Genomic DNA, 20,382 nt, shown 5'->3' on the forward strand with positions numbered 1-20,382 from the left:
GGCATTGCAAGGTAAATCTACTCTCCAATTATCAGCTTAGCAGGCACAACTCAAAAAAACTTACTAGGAAAGTCACTTTGTCCCCAAATTAGAACTTCCATTAACTGGCTATTGAAACTACGGAGGCGTATCCAAAATACATAAAAGAAAAGGTTTGTGAATATTGCGGGCAGTGCACCACAAGAACAATTATCACTAATCACGTTTTGTGAATGTGAGTGGCACCACCAAAGAATGATCAGATGGCCAAGGTGAGCATATTGCCTTCCATGAAGAGTAAAAATTATCATCTTCAAAGCTTCTATGTAATTTCAAGCCAAACTACATGGAAAATTTCCATATACAACCTATTTTTAGGGTAAGACCTAGGATGACCAAATCATAATTGTAAAGAAAGCTAAAATCAATATTAACATCTACTGGCTAGATCTCATTAACTAAACCCAAGGAAGCAAGAATTTCCATTCCTAGCTTTTCTCCACTATCATAAATATACACAAAAAACTATGCTGGTGCATGCTGGTCACCCAGTAACTATTGACTTTCCTCTTGACACAATCCTGTCATTCTAAGAGCTTCCTCTCAACCATGGTTATTCCCTGTTAAAGTCAAAGCAGTCAGAGATTCATTAATGTATGAAGATAACATCTCTAGTGAATTCTGAAATTTGATTTCCTCACCTTTTGGGCATATTCCTGTTCTGACTTTTGTGACTTTTGTCATGTGAAACGGAAGGAATTTTTGAGATGATCAATGAACTCTGCAGACCTTCCAATAACTGTTAAAGGCAACAAGTTCAATAAGCACATTGTATTGACAATCAGGCAGATAAAAATCTTTAACACAACATGAAACTAAAAAATAGGACACAGGATATTCACAGTATTGATAACAGAATATAGTCACTGTAACCAGAAAGGATAATGAAGTAACCAATTTTTAGAGAGGAATTTAAAAGGTCTAAAGGCTCACCCGCGATGTTGGCTGAATTCTGCGGTTAGATCTACGAGGTTCAACAAGTTCAGATGCTGATTTTGCAGAATTACCACCAAAGACTTTGTCCTCTTCAATTTTAGTCAACTTTCCACCAGCAGGTGCAAGTTTCCCTTTAGTCACCCGTTCAGTTTTAGGATTTGATGCAGAAACTTTCTTAGATGCAGCATCTGCTGAGAGAGGCATCGAAGTAAACAAGATTGGACCCTCTGGTGCTCCCTCAGAAGTAGACATGGATTGAAACTCCGTCAGGTCATTCTTTCCTGATGTGGTGTCAACATGCCTTGTAGAATCTTTGATCTTTGCCATGTGATCTACAGCACCACCATCATCAGGAGCAGACACTGAAGAACTCACAAAATTGTCCTTCTGCGGAATTGATCTACCCAAAACACTTGGTGGCTTTCCAGACTTATGAACCTTTGGCTTGGATACAGCTGCACGTTTTTCCTTTGGTTCACTTCTAGAAGCATTTTTCCATCCGCGAGATCCTGATGCTTGACCTTGAGGCATCAAATATTTTGTAAATTTAACTGAGTCATTTGCCCCACTGCTCTTGCTGGCCTGATTTACAACATAATGTTTGCTTACATCCATGAACTTCCTCTTCTTACCAGGCTTAGGAACACCAAAAACCACTCCAGATCCCTCCTTCTGCAGACCAGCCCGTATCATTCTGAGTGTATCAGGTTTATTCTCATCTCTAGTATTTTTTCCAATATTAAATATTTTTTCACTTGTTGACAAATCTAGTAATGTTGGCTCATCAGGCTTCCTAGATTCCATAATGCCAATACCTTTTAACATTTTATCCTTCCCTTTAGACTCAACAGCAGGATTGCCCAACCTCGGTCGCTTTTCCTGCGGAGTATCACCCTGAAAACAGAGTTTCGACTTGGTATAAGTAACAAAATGAAAAGTTTCTGGAGTTAGTCTTGGAATCATATCAAACACAAAAGCAAAAGGAAAAACATAAAACCTCATGGGAAGCACGGTTGTTTTCTGTTGAAGCGGACCACTCGACCCATTCCCCATCCCTCCAAATGAGAGAAGGTCTAAGATTCCATGCTCTAAGAGTTGATGTTTCTCCTTGCACTGCAGGCAGAACCACATCATCAATCATTTCCACTCCAAAAGCTCTATATTCTATAAAAGTGAGGATACAACCTTCAAAGGTTGTCAATGGAACAAGACAATTAATTACACAAACCTTGGAAATGAACAGTAAACGATGTTTCATCTTTCTTGCTCTTTTCAGTGACAACTCCTTCCCGCCAGCTAAAACAATAAACATATACATGAGCTAAATTGACACAGTAATACAAAATTGACAGTAATATTAGGAAGCAAAGATTGCTGAAGAGGAATCAAATAACACTTGTAGATACAAATTGAAAGCCTTAGTAATTAAATCATGGTTGTCGAAATCGATTTTACTGTAGATGATCAGTTGGGAGGAGGGGGATCTCAGGATCTACTATTTACAGAATATACAGCTATGCTAGAAATTGTAAATCATTTCTCTAAACCATCATTAAGAATCAAGAAAAATGGAAAATAATTAGTCCAACTACCTAGGATTTAGCCTTAAATGGGGCCCAAAATTATTATACAAGAAAATAGTGATGATGGATTGAAAAATTACAGAAATCTGATGAGCATAAGATGTACCATGAATTCTTGGTTCTTGATGGGTATTGAATTTGAATGCAAGATTATTAAAATATGTATCACATTAAAAGTCAGAAATAATAGAACCAACCCCTGCAAAAGTGTAATTTAATCGCAACTCAATAATTTGCCTTAATTCCTATAATACGCTTGATATCTCGAGCAGAAAAAGGGATATGAATCAAGAGTACACATAAAGCAAAGAACAGGTGATGTAGGACCATGAATGGGCATACCTATCTCCCATCCAAGCATCAACTCTATCTCCAATAGACCAAGTATACTCCCCCATAGCTGCTCTGCGTCTCTTCCTTGTACCTTCAAATGGCATAGCAGTAATAGGACGAGCAATGCGTATTTTGGGTGCCTCAGCTCCTTCACCATTAAGGACAACCCATTCCTTTAGCTTCTCTGAGCCTACATATTAAAGATCAAATACACATAAATATAAACAACTGATACACGACATGAAGAGCAAATTCTAGTTCCACATTCCTTCTAAGAAAAGTCTTGTATGTCAGAAGATTTCAGGTAATTGGTATTTTCATTAACAAATCATACTAGGCTCTTGTCCTATTGGACTCGGCCTCTAACCGTGTGAATAACTCATTATCATATGAGACAGGCAAGTTTGCCAGTCGAGGATAACACTACTATGAACCTTCTTTTATGGCAAGATTCACCCATCAAATGTCCTGACCTCCAGCTATGTGCATCATGGTTACAGAAAACTTTATGCAGTAACATGAACATAGAACAATATATTGCTAGAGTGATCCATAAAATAAGCACACCAAATATAAGATAAAACTTCTATCTTTTAAATTTACAATGTTTTTGTATTCAAAGAATATACATTCAGTTGATTCACTTCGTCAGATAAAAAACAAAAGTTTACCTTCTTCTGATGTAAGTTCAGAGTAACAAACGTATGCCTTCCCATCCTTCAGACTCAATACATTGGCTGTGAACCAGCCTGCTTTTAATTGCGCGCCCTCCTTGAAAACCTAAGAGATAAAACGGCCAAGATATTCAACTAAAAGATAAGCATACAATATCGTTGAACTGCAAAAACAAACTTCACTTTGAAAAGGAGGAGCTTGCCAAATTTTGAAATTTATCAACACCAAAGCTTGAGTCCAAAAAATCTAACAAGTAAAAAACTTAAAGATGCAAGTATTTTACTAAAAAATAAACAGAAATTCCAAATTACTAAAATTTCACAAACCTCTACTTGTGAACCCTCCTTGATGCCATTCTCTTTTGAGGGTTCGACCTCCTTTTCGTGCTCAATCTGAACACTGATGGACGGGGATCTTGATCCAGTCTCAGTTTCAGGAACAACACCTTTGTTTTTAGCCAAATCCGATGCTTTCCCGCCCTTGTGCCCCTTCGTACCCTTTCCACTGACTGCAACAGAACCTGAAAAGCCATCTACTAATCGAGCACCCTCAAATGACTCCTCAGATATCTCTCTCAAAGTAGGTGATTTCCCTTGGTTAGTGGTATGCATTTCTCTATTGCCCAAAGGCACCTCTTTTAAATTCTTGGCAGAGGTATCCGGGCCTTCTCTGGTGTTATCAATGTTCGCCTTTTCACCATTTACATTATTAGATTTCAGAATCAGTCGAGTTGATGCTTGGGGCACTTTCAAATAACCCTCCAGACCGGCTTCTATGAGATCACTCAAAGGCAAAGGATCACCCATAGCAACAATTTTTCCAGCTTGTGACACAGCTTCTGCAGCAAGCTCAGCAGCTTTTACAATGGCATCCATATTTTCAGCTCTTTTAGAAGCAGCAGAAGCAGCTTCCACCTGCCTTCTAGCAGCTTCCCTTGCAGCAAAAATAACTGAACTGGAAGCACTTATGGCCTTCTCACCCTTCAAGATGGATGCAGGAGTAGCTTTTCCCAAATCTTTCACACTGTCAGAAAGAGAAGATGCATTACTTTGACTAGAATCGCCATAACCACTTGAATCCAATGCTTCATCAGCCATCAATTTCGCTTGCATTGCTGCACCCGATGCAACATTGGCAGCTGCAGCTGCTGCCTTTGCTACAGCAGCAGCAGCAGCAATCGCTGCTGCTGCAGAAGCTAGTTTGCTTTCAACATCCAGCACCAATCCAGAATTTTTCTGCTTTTCCAACTGCTTCCATATTTCTTGGTTTTGACTAACAGCAGCAGCAGCAAAGGCAGCAGCATCCTCTGCTTGTGTCCTAGCCTCCTTAAGTTTAGAAAGGGTCTCCTCAGACAAAGTAGCTCTCTGATGTGTCTCACGGTCCCCTTTTTTAAGGTGGCCAGTGGAAATTGAAGGAGATAACGGCATGATGACTTAAATTAGAACTTCCATTAACTGGCTATTGAAACTACGGAGGCGTATCCAAAATACATAAAAAAAAAAAGGTTTGTGAATATTGCGGGCAGTGCACCACAAGAACAATTATCACTAATCACGTTTTGTGAATGTGAGTGGCACCACCAAAGAATGATCAGATGGCCAAGGTGAGCATATTGCCTTCCATGAAGAGTAAAAATTATCATCTTCAAAGCTTCTATGTAATTTCAAGCCAAACTACATGGAAAATTTCCATATACAACCTATTTTTAGGGTAAGACCTAGGATGACCAAATCATAATTGTAAAGAAAGCTAAAATCAATATTAACATCTACTGGCTAGATCTCATTAACTAAACCCAAGGAAGCAAGAATTTCCATTCCTAGCTTTTCTCCACTATCATAAATATACACAAAAAACTATGCTGGTGCATGCTGGTCACCCAGTAACTATTGACTTTCCTCTTGACACAATCCTGTCATTCTAAGAGCTTCCTCTCAACCATGGTTATTCCCTGTTAAAGTCAAAGCAGTCAGAGATTCATTAATGTATGAAGATAACATCTCTAGTGAATTCTGAAATTTGATTTCCTCACCTTTTGGGCATATTCCTGTTCTGACTTTTGTGACTTTTGTCATGTGAAACGGAAGGAATTTTTGAGATGATCAATGAACTCTGCAGACCTTCCAATAACTGTTGAAGGCAACAAGTTCAATAAGCACATTGTATTGACAATCAGGCAGATAAAAATCTTTAACACAACATGAAACTAAAAAATAGGACACCGGATATTCACAGTATTGATAACAGAATATAGTCACTGTAACCAGAAAGGATAATGAAGTAACCAATTTTTAGAGAGGAATTTAAAAGGTCTAAAGGCTCACCCGCGATGTTGGCTGAATTCTGCGGTTAGATCTACGAGGTTCAACAAGTTCAGATGCTGATTTTGCAGAATTACCACCAAAGACTTTGTCCTCTTCAATTTTAGTCAACTTTCCACCAGCAGGTGCAAGTTTCCCTTTAGTCACCCGTTCAGTTTTAGGATTTGATGCAGAAACTTTCTTAGATGCAGCATCTGCTGAGAGAGGCATCGAAGTAAACAAGATTGGACCCTCTGGTGCTCCCTCAGAAGTAGACATGGATTGAAACTCCGTCAGGTCATTCTTTCCTGATGTGGTGTCAACATGCCTTGTAGAATCTTTGATCTTTGCCATGTGATCTACAGCAACACCATCATCAGGAGCAGACACTGAAGAACTCACAAAATTGTCCTTCTGCAGAATTGATCTACCCGAAACACTTGGTGGCTTTCCAGACTTATGAACCTTTGGCTTGGATACAGCTGCACGTTTTTCCTTTGGTTCACTTCTAGAAGCATTTTTCCATCCGCGAGATCCCGATGCTTGACCTTGAGGCATCAAATATTTTGTAAATTTAACTGAGTCATTTGCCCCACTGCTCTTGCTGGCCTGATTTACAACATAATGTTTGCTTACATCCATGAACTTCCTCTTCTTACCAGGCTTAGGAACACCAAAAACCACTCCAGATCCCTCCTTCTGCAGACCAGCCCGTATCATTCTGAGTGTATCAGGTTTATTCTCATCTCTAGTATTTTTTCCAATATTAAATATTTTTTCACTTGTTGACAAATCTAGTAATGTTGGCTCATCAGGCTTCCTAGATTCCATAATGCCAATACCTTTTAACATTTTATCCTTCCCTTTAGACTCAACAGCAGGATTGCCCAACCTCGGTCGCTTTTCCTGCGGAGTATCACCCTGAAAACAGAGTTTCGACTTGGTATAAGTAACAAAATGAAAAGTTTCTGGAGTTAGTCTTGGAATCATATCAAACACAAAAGCAAAAGGAAAAACATAAAACCTCATGGGAAGCACGGTTGTTTTCTGTTGAAGCGGACCACTCGACCCATTCCCCATCCCTCCAAATGAGAGAAGGTCTGAGATTCCATGCTCTAAAAGTTGATGTTTCTCCTTGCACTGCAGGCAGAACCACATCATCAATCATTTCCATTCCAAAAGCTATATATTCTATAAAAGTGAGGATACAACCTTCAAAGGTTGTCAATGGAACAAGACGATTAATTACACAAACCTTGGAAATGAACAGTAAATGATGTTTCATCTTTCTTGTTCTTTTCAGTGACAACTCCTTCCCGCCAGCTAAAACAATAAACATATACATGAGCTAAATTGACACAGTAATACAAAATTGACAGTAATATTAGGAAGCAAAGATTGCTGAAGAGGAATCAAATAACACTTGTAGATACAAATTGAAAGCCTTAGTAATTAAATCATGGTTGTCGAAATCGATTTTACTGTAGATGATCAGTTGGGAGGAGGGGGATCTCAGGATCTACTATTTACAGAATATACAGCTATGCTAGAAATTGTAAATCATTTCTCTAAACCATCATTAAGAATCAAGAAAAATGGAAAATAATTAGTCCAACTACCTAGGATTTAGCCTTAAATGGGGCCCAAAATTATTATACAAGAAAATAGTGATGATGGATTGAAAAATTACAGAAATCTGATGAGCATAAGATGTACCATGAATTCTTGGTTCTTGATGGGTATTGAATTTGAATGCAAGATTATTAAAATATGTATCACATTAAAAGTCAGAAATAATAGAACCAACCCCTACAGAAGTGTAATTTAATCCCAACTCAATAATTTGCCTTAATTCCTCTAATACACTTGATATCTCGAGCAGAAAAAGGGATATGAATCAAGAGCACACATAAAGCAAAGAACAGGTGATGTAGGACCATGAATGGGCATACCTATCTCCCATCCAAGCATCAACTCTATCTCCAATAGACCAAGTATACTCCCCCATAGCTGCTCTGCGTCTCTTCCTTGTACCTTCAAATGGCATAGCAGTAATAGGACGAGCAATGCGTATTTTGGGTGCCTCAGCTCCTTCACCATTAAGGACAACCCATTCCTTTAGCTTCTCTGAGCCTACATATTAAAGATCAAATACACATAAATATAAACAACTGATACACGACATGAAGAGCAAATTCTAGTTCCACATTCCTTCAAAGAAAAGTCTTGTATGTCAGAAGATTTCAGGTAATTGGTATTTTCATTAACAAATCATACTAGGCTCTTGTCCTATTGGACTCGGCCTCTAACCGTGTGAATAACTCATTATCATATGAGACAGGTAAGTTTGCCAGTCGAGGATGACACTACTATGAACCTTCTTTTATGGCAAGATTCACCCATCAAATGTCCTGACCTCCAGCTATGTGCATCATGGTTACAGAAAACTTTATGCAGTAACATGAACATAGAACAATATATTGCTAGAGTGATCCATAAAATAAGCACACCAAATATAAGATAAAACTTCTATCTTTTAAATTTACATTATTTTTGTATTCAAAGAATATACATTCAGTTGATTCACTTCGTCAGATAAAAAACAAAAGTTTACCTTCTTCTGATGTAAGTTCAGAGTAACAAACGTATGCCTTCCCATCCTTCAAACTCAATACATTGGCTGTGAACCAGCCTGCTTTTAATTGCGCGCCCTCCTTGAAAACCTAAGAGATAAAACGGCCAAGATATTCAACTAAAAGATAAGCATACAATATCGTTAAACTGCAAAAACAAACTTCACTTTGACAAGGAGGAGCTTGCCAAATTTTGAAATTTATCTACACCAAAGCTTGAGTCCAAAAAATCTAACAAGTGAAAAACTTAAAGATGCAAGTATTTTACTAAAAAATAAACAGAAATTCCAAATTACTCAAATTTCACAAACCTCTACTTGTGAACCCTCCTTGATGCCATTCTCTTTTGAGGGTTCGACCTCCTTTTCGTGCTCAATCTGAACACTGATGGACGGGGATCTTGATCCAGTCTCAGTTTCAGGAACAACACCTTTGTTTTTAGCCAAATCCGATGCTTTCCCGCCCTTGTGCCCCTTCGTACCCTTTCCACTGACTGCAACAGAACCTGAAAAGCCATCTACTAATCGAGCACCCTCAAATGACTCCTCAGATATCTCTCTCAAAGTAGGTGATTTCCCTTGGTTAGTGGTATGCATTTCTCTATTGCCCAAAGGCACCTCTTTTAAATTCTTGGCAGAGGTATCCGGGCCTTCTCTGGTGTTATCAATGTTCGCCTTTTCACCATTTACATTATTAGATTTCAGAATCAGTCGAGTTGATGCTTGGGGCACTTTCAAATAACCCTCCAGACCGGCTTCTATGAGATCACTCAAAGGCAAAGGATCACCCATAGCAACAATTTTTCCAGCTTGTGACACAGCTTCTGCAGCAAGCTCAGCAGCTTTTACAATGGCATCCATATTTTCAGCTCTTTTAGAAGCAGCAGAAGCAGCTTCCACCTGCCTTCTAGCAGCTTCCCTTGCAGCAAAAATAACTGAACTGGAAGCACTTATGGCCTTCTCACCCTTCAAGATGGATGCAGGAGTAGCTTTTCCCAAATCTTTCACACTGTCAGAAAGAGAAGATGCATTACTTTGACTAGAATCGCCATAACCACTTGAATCCAATGCTTCATCAGCCATCAATTTCGCTTGCATTGCTGCACCCGATGCAACATTGGCAGCTGCAGCTGCTGCCTTTGCTACAGCAGCAGCAGCAGCAATAGCTGCTGCTGCAGAAGCTAGTTTGCTTTCAACATCCAGCACCAATCCAGAATTTTTCTGCTTTTCCAACTGCTTCCATATTTCTTGGTTTTGACTAACAGCAGCAGCAGCAAAGGCAGCAGCATCCTCTGCTTGTGTCCTAGCCTCCTTAAGTTTAGAAAGGGTCTCCTCAGACAAAGTAGCTCTCTGATGTGTCTCACGGTCCCCTTTTTTAACGTGGCCAGTGGAAATTGAAGGAGATAACGGCATGATGACTTTCTCTGTTGAAGCTTTAGACATAACACTTGCAGGAGTTGCGATGGCAACGGATGTAGACACAAGACTGGTAACAATGGGGACTGAAACTGATTCTGTTTGAGATTGAGAATGCATAATAACTTGTCCAGACTCCTCAGAAACTGGGGCCTTCTTTCTTTTCCTAGACTTTGGTTCAGTAGAACGTTGACCAAATGATTGTGTGCCCTTTCTAGGGTCAAGCAAGGGAGAAGGCCCAGGAAAGACATTAGCAGCACTCACACTCTGAATCGTAGGTCCAGAGGTTACATGCTTTACACCAGAGGAATGGGGCACAGATGGTTCTTTTAAAGGAGTGAGATTAACTGTTTCTGTGATAGGAAACACAGGAAAACGAGCATTGGTGTCAAATGCAGAAGATTGTGGGGGAGCAACCCAAGTACCACGAAAAGGGGCTTGAGAAATCCAAGAAGTGTTATGTCCAACAAAATTCCTGAGGGGTGGGGTTTGATGAGGATGCAGGGGAGAAAGTGCCTGCTGATAATCCATAACAGCACTTCTAGGGATGCCACCAGATTGCAGGCTATCTGCTGATGGGGTAGGGATACTCCAAAGTGGTGACGAAAGGGGTATCATAGGGTTTATTATTGGGGGAGTGTCCTTACTACTGGATCGACCAAGAGGTGAGGAGGAAACTTTGCCTTGGTTTGCAACATGTTTAATTGCTTGGTCAGCGGCTCTAGCACCTGTAGATATAAATTTGGTAAAGGTCATATGTTAAAAGCAAATCACAAAAGCTAAAAAACAGCTTAAAGTCAAAAAAATACCTGGACGTGACTGCAGGGGTGTTTCTGCATTATTGAGAAGAGATTTTTGACCATGAAGCCTTTCCATGCATGCACGCCAGGCAGTCTCCCAAATGCTTTTTCTGCCATCTGCAGACAAGAATGAGAGGACGTAACTTTGTGCTACATGTCACATGCATAAAAAAATAGGAAAACCAAATGACACTAACCAGGTCCACCAAATGCTGATATCATGTAGGCCTCGTCCGGTGCTGTACCTTGACTGCAGAAACAATTTCAAAGACAATAAAGTAGACATGTCAAATAACCATGATCACCAAACGAGTTTCATTTCTATTACTTGGAGACATACTGATCTGACAATTTGAAAAAACTAAATCTCAGAGATAGGCCACATCTATTCAAAATATGCATGTATATTTATACAAAAAAATATCAGCACGTACATCAGAGCTCCATAAACAAATATCTGTGCACGCAATTGCACTTGCTGCAAGTCTGTGAAAGGCTGCTGAAACACTGCAGATGAAGAAGTATTCAAATCTGGCAGAGTAGATGCTGAGGTAGCAAGAACACCAAACGGCTTCATAATACTGCTGTCCACATGCCCATAGTGCTGCAACTCACTTGATTGCACAAGCTGGCCAATCCCAGATGGACTCAGGGACACATTGTTTGTCTTGTCCCCTTTTTCTGATTGTCTCAATGGAGTAGTGTCCTTCACTGCATTTCCCTTTTTAGCACCGTCTTTTCCCATTCCCTTATTAGATGCTCGCCTTGTCTTACGCTCTGATGTACCTTTGGAACCACTACGTACATTCCCCTTATCTGACATCCGAAGACCTCCATAAGATACATCTTGGGCAGTAGAGGAATTCAATTGGCCAATGCCAGAATTTGAAGGAGATCCCTCTACAATCTTCAAAAGTAACTCAGGATAAGGATCATAAAGTTAAATGTTAGATATAAACCGTGAAGACATAAATCCATAAAAGTTTCAGAGAAAAAACTACAGAAAGAGTGTTCCAGAAAAATCTGGAAATATGAGTGATACAGAACCAAAGAGACAAAATTATAACATATTATAACTGAATAGCAAGAAAGTTTACCGGCGGCACTGTAGTAACTTGTATAGTGGAAAAGGGTTGCCAACTCTTGCCAGCTTCTCTTTCAGATGAATCTGCCAATGAACTGACCTCAAATGTAAAACTCTTCTCACCTTTGGAAGCATCATTTCCTTTTAAATCTGGAGAAACAGACTGCAATTTGTTGGCATCTCCATCAATGCCCTCAGAAACTGGAATGCTCTGACCTGTGGATCCTTTCACTACTTTCTTTTCACTTTCACTCAGAGAAACTTCTGCAGCTCTAATAACAGTAGGAGATCCACAGGTAGGTTTATCAAGATCGGCACCACTGCTACCTCTTTCCACAGCACAGAACTTAGCATCAGATTCAGACAAAGGGGTAGAACTAATAGAACCTTCATGGATTTTTAAAGCACCACCTGCATCATTCAATAAACAATTATAACAGAATAAATACCCAGAGATAAGTTAGCATGTATTCGCCCCAAGATTTCAGCACTGCATAGCACTTATACATCTCTCTAAAGAAGAGAAACTTTATTTGTTTCAAGAGATAATTAGTAACCAGAGCATCATCTATTCAAGGACAGAAATAATTTTAAAAGTTAACATTTTTATTTCTTAATAAGAAACAAGAAAAAAGCAAGCCATTGCAAACAGAACCTATTATTTTATAAAAGAAAAAAGACCCCGACAAACCAGAACCTTACATCCTTCCCATACGCAATCCACAATACCAGCACAAGGAAGAACTACTCCCCTATCAAGGAGAGGGAGGGGTAACAGAGACATAAAGAATATATCTTGATTAAAAAAGACATTGATAACATCAAAGGGCTCACCATCGATGTGTGGCACATCAATCTGCCCACAACTACTCTTGTCCTCAGATACTAACATGTCTTGATTGTCTTCCTGACCATTTTGGACTGCAGCACTGGGTAGTTCTTCCAAGGGTTGTGTGAGCATGGCACTGTTCTTTGGAATTGGTTCTGCATCTGAGAAAAAAATTATTTCTTGTCATCAATACCATGGAATCTCAAACCAGACATGTATTGAAAATATTGTTGCAAAAAAGAAAACAAACACAATAATTTGTAAAGCACTCAAACTTTTAGAACAAGCATATAAAAATGCCGTAAAACAGATGGACAGATGGAATAGCACTATCTTTTTATAAAATATAGTTGTACCCTCTATAGAGCTCTCTCTCTCTCTCTCTCTCTCTCTCTCTCTCTCTCTCTCTCTTTCTCTCTCTCTATTCATGTGTGTGTGTACAAATAGTCAATCTCTACTGTGGATGTTCCACCTCAGGATTTTCATATATATAGAAAATGGACAGTGATAGAGGGAATAATATTTAATCATATGTGGTTATGGGCATGCTTTTGTGCAATATCTCACTAACGTTTGACTTCAAATGATTGCTACCAAAAGAAAGAGACACTATCCCTTATATAAACTAAATAATCACCAGAAACTTTAGACGAAATTTTTTCATAATTTAATTTCATAATTACTTCCTCACATTTTTCACTCTCTGTCACTCTCTCTCTTATATCTACCTATGTATAAGCCAAGGAAAGTGATAGAGTGAATAATATTCAATCATATGTGGTTGTATGGGCATGCTATTGTGTAAAATCTGACTTAAGTTTGACTTCAGATGATTGCTAGCAGAAAAAAGAGATATTATCTATTATATAAACAAAATAATCACCAGAAACTTTTGAGGATGTCTTTTCATAATTTTCTTTCACGATTACTTCCTCAAACTTTTCAGAGATAATTTGTGCTTCAGCACCATCAACCCCTCTTGTTGAACCAGGGACAGCAGGACAACCTTCCATCTCCTTTGTGCCCTCAGTTCTGACTTCATTAAGCGCTACTTGGGGATTGCTTTGGCTTTCTTCATTACAAGCATCCATCATTTGAACCTCTTGATGGACGAGAGCAGCTTCTTCAGCAACAACATCACTAGAATCAGATTGAACACCCTTCCGGGTATTGTGGGATCCCAAGTCAACATTTTCCAGGGCTGCAAAAGAAAGACTTAGAATTACCAGAAAATGTAGGCTTGTGTTTGAAAATCCATAGTAGATAAATTAATGATGTACCTGATTCATCACCAGCAGTAGTATCAGTGTGTGATTGAGAAACTACCAACTCATCTGCTTTGCTGCTTTGACCCAAAGACGAGGGCCCAACCCCTTTATCAATGATAAGGCATCCACCAACCTCTCGATCTATATTACTGGAATTGGAAGGGAACTCTGTGGTCTCCTTTACATCAACAGAAATATCTTCATCACATTTACGAACATCAGTCTGCTTGGTAACAACGTTTTCTTCATTTATTTTAGTTGAGCCTCCCTGAATGTAAGATGAAACATTGACTTCAGCATTTGAATCCTCCCTGTGAATTCCAGAATCATCATTTAAACCTTTAGAAGTTAGAGCAACCGGTGATTCACTCAGCAGTTCAGCAGCAGAACATTCCACATTTAAAGTAGAAATGTTTCCTACACAACTACTGCTGCTTCCGTCACCTTTACCCTCAGAAACTTTATCCTTTTTCACCAACAACAAAGGTGTTTCAGAATCATCAGCACTGCTAACCTCAACTCCAGGCCTCTCAAAACTACTATCATGTTCAAAGGCAACTGATGATGCCTCATGTATATTTACTTTAGATAAATCACCGATCTCAAATTCTTTCAACAGGACCTGATTTCCACTTTTGCCAACCTGAACATCCTCATTGGATCCTTTCACTAAGTCACTCTTCAGCATCCTCTTACAAGGTTCTCCCGCAATGTCAGTGCTACCTTCAGTCACATTTCCTCCAGGACCTTTCCCCACAGATTCAATCCTTGAAGCCAAAGAAAAAGGGTTCCCTGAATGCGCAGTGCCACATTCAGTTACATTTACAACCAAATTCTGATCAATCATTTCAGCCTCAGGGACAAAATCCAACCCTTGTTCTCCCTTCTCTGTTAGTAAAACATCTACATTTTCACTAATATCATTTTTCAGATGTTGGGCATCTTGCCCGTTCAACTCCCCAATGCTTATGTTAGTAATTTGGGCAGAGGTGCTAATGCTATCAAATTGCTTCCTTGAAGCAGCAGAATCTTCTTCTGTCCTGCCACTCAGGGATTCAACAAAAGTATCCACTTTCATTTCATCAGCTAAATTATTCTCATTAGCAGTAGGTAAAATGCCCTTCTCATTGACAGTATCTGAAATTGGGTCACTTAAACCTCCATCAACAGATGTCTCACATTCATTTTTCTGGGATGTAACAGCAACAAGTGGCTGTCCCCCAACCACATCCTCCTTTGAACCAGAAAAGTTTCCCAAAACTTCATTTTGGGGTAGTGTAGGCTGTACATCTATAGCATCACCTGCTTTAGAAAGACTACTATCACCATTTTTTGAACCCCGCTCCATTTGCTTTATCAAGCAACCCAGTTCATCACAGGCATCTGATTCCCTAAAAATAGTTTTTCCAGGAATATTTTCTTCCTGTCCAACTGATTTTAATAGCATTTCAACAGATTCTGAGGAAGTGGCCTCAGACCAAACATTGTTGTGCCTTGAAATAGAGCAAGATTCTGCAGCACTTGTTCTAAACTCTATCCCACTACTTCCTCTAGAAAATTCGTCAATCCACTGGTTATCTTCGTTACTTTCAATGCCAAGAAAAACCTCAGTCTCAACCAAACTGTCAAATCTTAAATGGCCATGAAGGCTGTCATCAAAATCAAACTTGGGAAGTGCATATGGCCGTAAAACAGGAGGAAATTTGGTGCTCCCTTCACCAGCTAACTTAAGATTCTGGCTTTGAAAATCATTGTCATTATAATCCATGGGTGTATCCCTACAACAGCACAAAGGTGAGCGAGAGAAACAGAGAAAGGGCAAGATACTACAACACATATCACACAAAGACAAGTCCCCAAGTTCATAGAATATCCATGCAAGGAGACTAGCAGAAGCAACACATGTAGAATTACAAAATTCTATGGTCATAGAAGTTCTCGATGCTGATGAATGCAGATAGAAAATTTATTGTTACTAATTATTGTCACACATTCCAAGTCTGATTGCCTTATCGACCAAAACAGGGAGAAGACGCTCTTCGTTAAATATATCCCTATCTTAATAGGTTCTTATATTGCACGGACATTTCCAACAATCAGATACCAAGCATCAAATGAGCTAGACAATATAAAAATCAAATAACCAAATGTCATAAAACAATAAAACTTCTGCATCCAGTTAAATCTGTCAGGTCTAAATATTTAGAGGGTGAATCTGATCAGTGAACGGTCACCAACTTATGAAAGATACCCAAAGTAGAAATCAAAGTCTTGCAATTTTGGTCAAAAATAAATTCCTTGTCACTAGAAGCCCAAAATTACATGGAAGTTGCAAGCAACAATTTACTCGCAAAGGCAAAAGAAATAAACCTCAGAATAGGCCACAGATAAATTTCCACATTGCATTGCAATACAGTTAATAAAATACGACAAGGCAAGGCATTACATAAACATATATAACGACCTAAATATTGTTTTTTCAGTATTGATAATCGACCCTTCTTGACTGCCTTCACAACTGTAACCTAAGAAACCAAATTCAACTCAGTTAATATTCAATTCTTCTTAACTAAAAGTAAAATTTGACCTTTCAGAAGAACCCTAGCTCAACTTCATCATGGGTGCACATAGGTTTACCTAAAAAGTGAGCTAGGCACACATAGCCGCCAAAAGAGTCACCTAACTTCAAATAATAAGTTTTATGATAATAAAGCGTTGAAAAAAAAGGGAACTTTTTTCAACTCAACTTCAAAACTCACCACTTTAAGCAAAGCAAGCAACAGCTTTTTAAGCTCTAATAATACAAAAAATCCTAATTGCTTAATTTGTAATTAAAGTTGGAAATGAACAGTACCAGAACAAGTAAGTCTAGAGACGCTACCTCCCTCCATTCGGTGACGAAATCCTGCCCGTTTGATCCTCAACTTCTCCTTAATCGTAGTCTCATCTGCTTCAACAAAACCCTAATTAACCAATCTCCATAGTAAAAATCTTATCCTATTCATTAACCTAACAAAAACTAATTAATTAATTGAATTCAAGTACTAAAACAGAAGAAATTACACTCACCGGAATATCGAAAATTTTCCGGCGGATCGAGTTAGGGTTTCGTTAATAAAAAGCGGTGAGTGTTTTAGTCTGTGAGTAAACGAGAGAGAGAGAGGTTTTGTTGGGTTGTTTCGTTTTCTTCGCAAAAGAAAATGAGACTCGTGTTTTTTCAGGGGAAAGAGAGAAGTATTATAAAATGAGTGATGGTGATCAAATTTTCAAAAAAAGGTGGGGTATATGAATAAATAGAAAAGATCTGACGGGTATTAATGTGATGGATTCAACACGTGGATTGTTCCTAAGCGTTTGATAAAAGTATCACAGTTGAGTGGAAGTTACTGTCTGTGATGATTATCATAATGACAGCCTACTGATTGATGGAACGTGGCAAAAATCGAGAAACTTTGGTGAAATCGACGGTTATGATGAGGTAGTGACAGAAGAATTGCTGTGGCATCGAGTGTAGTGATCTTTGAACCAAATGCAGAAAATCCAAAGTCATATCGATTGAAGGGACACGTGCCAGAAAATGGTTATACTTGGTCAGAGCCGTACATGGCTGTTATCAAGGAGCAGAAATTTAAATGCTTATGAGATGATCGTTTTGGACCGTCTGATATGCTTTCCTTTAACATTTTTTTTGACATAAAATTTGCATTTAATATATTTCCCATATTTTTATTGTTTAAAATTTGGCTATCTGTTTAATAAATTCCAAAATCCCAAACTCACTTAACCAAACAATATTTTATTTGAAGCCCACGAGGAGTAATTATTGAGAAATATTAAAAATAATTAATTGCACTAGTTTTTAGCCAATTTTTGAATTGGGCAGTACACATGATTAATGCATAAATTATAGTTCCTTTCCTCACAACTTTTTTCTTTTAAAGTTTATAAATAATTTCAAAATTATTTACTTTTACCAAGATATTAAACGAATGAGGACTAAATAGATAGAATTAATCAAATAATGGTTTAATAATATTTTCTCATCCACACACTTTTAAAATACTATTTGATTATTCAAATTTATACTTTAAAGGCGAATATAGATCAAACTCGGTCTAAACTATTGGGACTTTTGAAGAGGAGAGACCGATTAGTCTTTTAATGGTAAATTGGGATTGATCGAAAAATCGTTTAGTTGCCGACGATTGGTAAGGTCGACGAGAGTTGTGTTTGAGGGCTTTTAATGAGTGATGATCGAAGAAGCAAATGGCGATGGTGTGGAGTCGAAATGATGCTAGAATCCAAAGCAGAATACAAGTTTATAGAGTAAAGTGATATTTTAAAAGTGGGTGAAAAAGTGTCATTAAGTCATTATTTGGGCGAGAAAAAGTTGTTTACTCTAAATAGATAAGATTAGATAGGTCATGAAATGTACATGCTTCTTGTCAAGTGAACAAGAATAATGATAAATTTAAACTTTGTTATTAAAGTGATATAATATTTGATATTATTGTAGTATTTACTTATATCAACCCATCATTTTTTAATCTTTTTTTTGGGATATATATTAATGTGATTGTCATTGATGAATGCATATTTGAAAGGCTTCATCATGTCATGCAAAATACTTACGAGGCGTTTGGATAAGGGAATATTGGATTACTGGAATCTTATACTACCTTGAAGATTACTGGGAATCTTTAGGAAAATGTGTTTGGTTAGTTGGTGGATATGTTATATTAATATTTTGGTTAGGTGGAATAAATTGGTAGGTATGTTATTTAAATTACTAAATTATCTCCTTTTTAAATATTAATATAATATTATTTTTATTATTAATTTTTGAATAATTTCTTTTAACCCCCAATATTTTAGATTTACCTAAAACACCCTCGCTTATATAAAACTTTAATTTATGATGAAATCACCCCAACCCCTGCCGCCACCGCAAACCACTATCGGAAGTCTCCGAAAGTCATCATGAGTAGCTCATCGTGACCACGAGGCTTCGATATGGCCATTTCTAGCCATATTGATGGAAAAAAAAGGCCATATTAGGCTAGATCCTTGGCCATTATCGTCTATATCTAGGCGAGATCTGACCGTTAACGGCCAGATCTGGCCTGATATGACCGTTTTCAGCCATCAATATAGCCGAAAACGGCCATATCGAAGCCTCCCGGAGCCTCCCACCGAATCTTAGTCTTTTTTAGGGACTTCGGTGACTTTCCGGCGGCGATCCGTGGTGGTTGGCCAACTGTGAGTGGTGGTGGCTGGGTGGCAGTTGTGGTATGTAAATTGTTTTAAATATAAGGGTATTATTGTCTAAAAATTTAATTAAACAAGGGTAAAATTGAAATGGTATATTAATGTAAATTTATTTTAAAATATGGGCATTATTGTCCAAATTTTTTATTAATAAGGGATAAAATTGTAACAAAAATAATATTACAATATAAGATTCTAGTAATCTTGCATTACCAATAGTTGTTAGTGTTGGTAATATTTGAGGTAATCAGATTACCTCAAATATTACCAACAATAACAACTATTGGTAATGCAAGATTACCAGAATCTTGTATTACTTAACAACCAAATATGGTAATCAAACAATATAAGATGATATAACCCCAATAATCTTCCATTACCTCCCACCAAATGCCCCTTGAGGAAAAAATGACAATTCTAATCTTGGAATCAGGATAGGATATACAGGTGACCGCTTCTACTTTTTAATTCAATTTCTGTAATTCCATTGGCTACCCACATTCTGCTCCTGATTCTTGACAATTTCAATCTTATTGCTTTATTTCTTCTTTATTTTAAGTACAAAACTTCATAATTGGGTCTTTCATGGGAGTAATTTTATTTCTTATAAATTCTAAAGTATTTTGGTTACTGTTATGTTCTAATTAATTTTTTTACATAATTAAAATATACTTGTTATTCTATGAGTTGTATATTCCTAGAATGAGTGGTTGCTTTATAACAATGGTGGACTAACTAATTTTATTACTATAAGGAGGTTATAACTTAATGGAGGTGTAGTTACAAAAATTATTATTTTGATTAAATTTATAATTCATGTTTCAGTAGTATTAGAATTTCAATTCAACTCTTCAATTGCATACTTTTGAAATGGATAGAAGATTGTGTCTTGGAACCAGCAAAGATAAGTATCATTAATGGAACTATAAATACAATTGATCCATGGTTAATTGATGTGAAGCCACAGACAATTACCAATGGTTTTAAGCACTACGAAATTAGGACTCTCAGTGTCATGAATTACAAGTTACAAATGAAGTGGATGAGGAGAATAAAAGAGTCATTGTAGAATTGAGGGATCAGATTCAACATATTCATTACACTAATCAAATGGATATTAATATCTTCCTTAATCATCCAAATGAACAACAAATCATATATACTTTAACCAAACAATAAATTATTACTGTAATTAGACAAGAAAATAAAGGACATAATC

The 20,382-nt window shown here is 37.8% G+C and overlaps 2 protein-coding genes across 2 annotated transcripts; both read right to left on the bottom strand.

The window, feature by feature from the left end:
- Positions 1-118: 118 nt before the first annotated feature.
- LOC116129483 lies at positions 119-4,993 on the bottom strand. Its single transcript, XM_031415224.1, has 8 exons — positions 3,893-4,993; positions 3,563-3,671; positions 2,901-3,081; positions 2,204-2,271; positions 1,973-2,088; positions 973-1,869; positions 681-778; positions 119-599 (listed from the first exon to the last, which is right to left on the bottom strand). Exons 1-8 carry the CDS (start codon positions 4,991-4,993, stop codon positions 593-595), a joined length of 2,577 nt encoding a protein of 858 aa, XP_031271084.1. The 3' UTR covers positions 119-592.
- A 168-nt stretch (positions 4,994-5,161) lies between these two features.
- Positions 5,162-17,122, bottom strand: LOC116129639. Its single transcript, XM_031415370.1, has 17 exons — positions 16,965-17,122; positions 16,750-16,842; positions 13,908-15,673; positions 13,511-13,828; positions 12,633-12,788; positions 11,812-12,209; positions 11,149-11,621; positions 10,912-10,964; positions 10,724-10,831; positions 8,811-10,642; positions 8,481-8,589; positions 7,819-7,999; positions 7,122-7,189; positions 6,891-7,006; positions 5,891-6,787; positions 5,599-5,696; positions 5,162-5,517 (listed from the first exon to the last, which is right to left on the bottom strand). Exons 3-17 carry the CDS (start codon positions 15,661-15,663, stop codon positions 5,511-5,513), a joined length of 6,570 nt encoding a protein of 2,189 aa, XP_031271230.1. The 5' UTR covers positions 15,664-15,673; positions 16,750-16,842; positions 16,965-17,122; the 3' UTR covers positions 5,162-5,510.
- Positions 17,123-20,382: the final 3,260 nt, after the last annotated feature.

This window comes from Pistacia vera, unplaced genomic scaffold (assembly GCF_008641045.1).
Source record: "Pistacia vera cultivar Batoury unplaced genomic scaffold, PisVer_v2 Contig212, whole genome shotgun sequence".
Classification (NCBI taxonomy): Eukaryota; Viridiplantae; Streptophyta; class Magnoliopsida; order Sapindales; family Anacardiaceae; genus Pistacia; species Pistacia vera.

Bases quoted from the DNA above. Each gene is read 5' to 3' on its own strand.
- LOC116129639 (XM_031415370.1), bottom strand. From the start codon at position 15,663: ATGGATTATAATGACAATGATTTTCAAAGCCAGAATCTTAAGTTAGCT. The intron at 8,000-8,480 runs GTAAACTTTTGT...TTTAATATGTAG, and splicing joins TGAACTTACATCAGAAGAAG to GCTCAGAGAAGCTAAAGGAA. The intron at 6,788-6,890 runs GTTTTATGTTTT...CTCTGTTTTCAG, and splicing joins ACAACCGTGCTTCCCATGAG to GGTGATACTCCGCAGGAAAA.
- LOC116129483 (XM_031415224.1), bottom strand. From the start codon at position 4,993: ATGCCGTTATCTCCTTCAATTTCCACTGGCCACCTTAAAAAAGGGGAC. The intron at 3,672-3,892 runs GTTTGTGAAATT...TTTATCTCTTAG, and splicing joins AGGAGGGTTCACAAGTAGAG to GTTTTCAAGGAGGGCGCGCA. The intron at 2,089-2,203 runs GTTTGTGTAATT...TTCTGCCTGCAG, and splicing joins GTTTACTGTTCATTTCCAAG to TGCAAGGAGAAACATCAACT.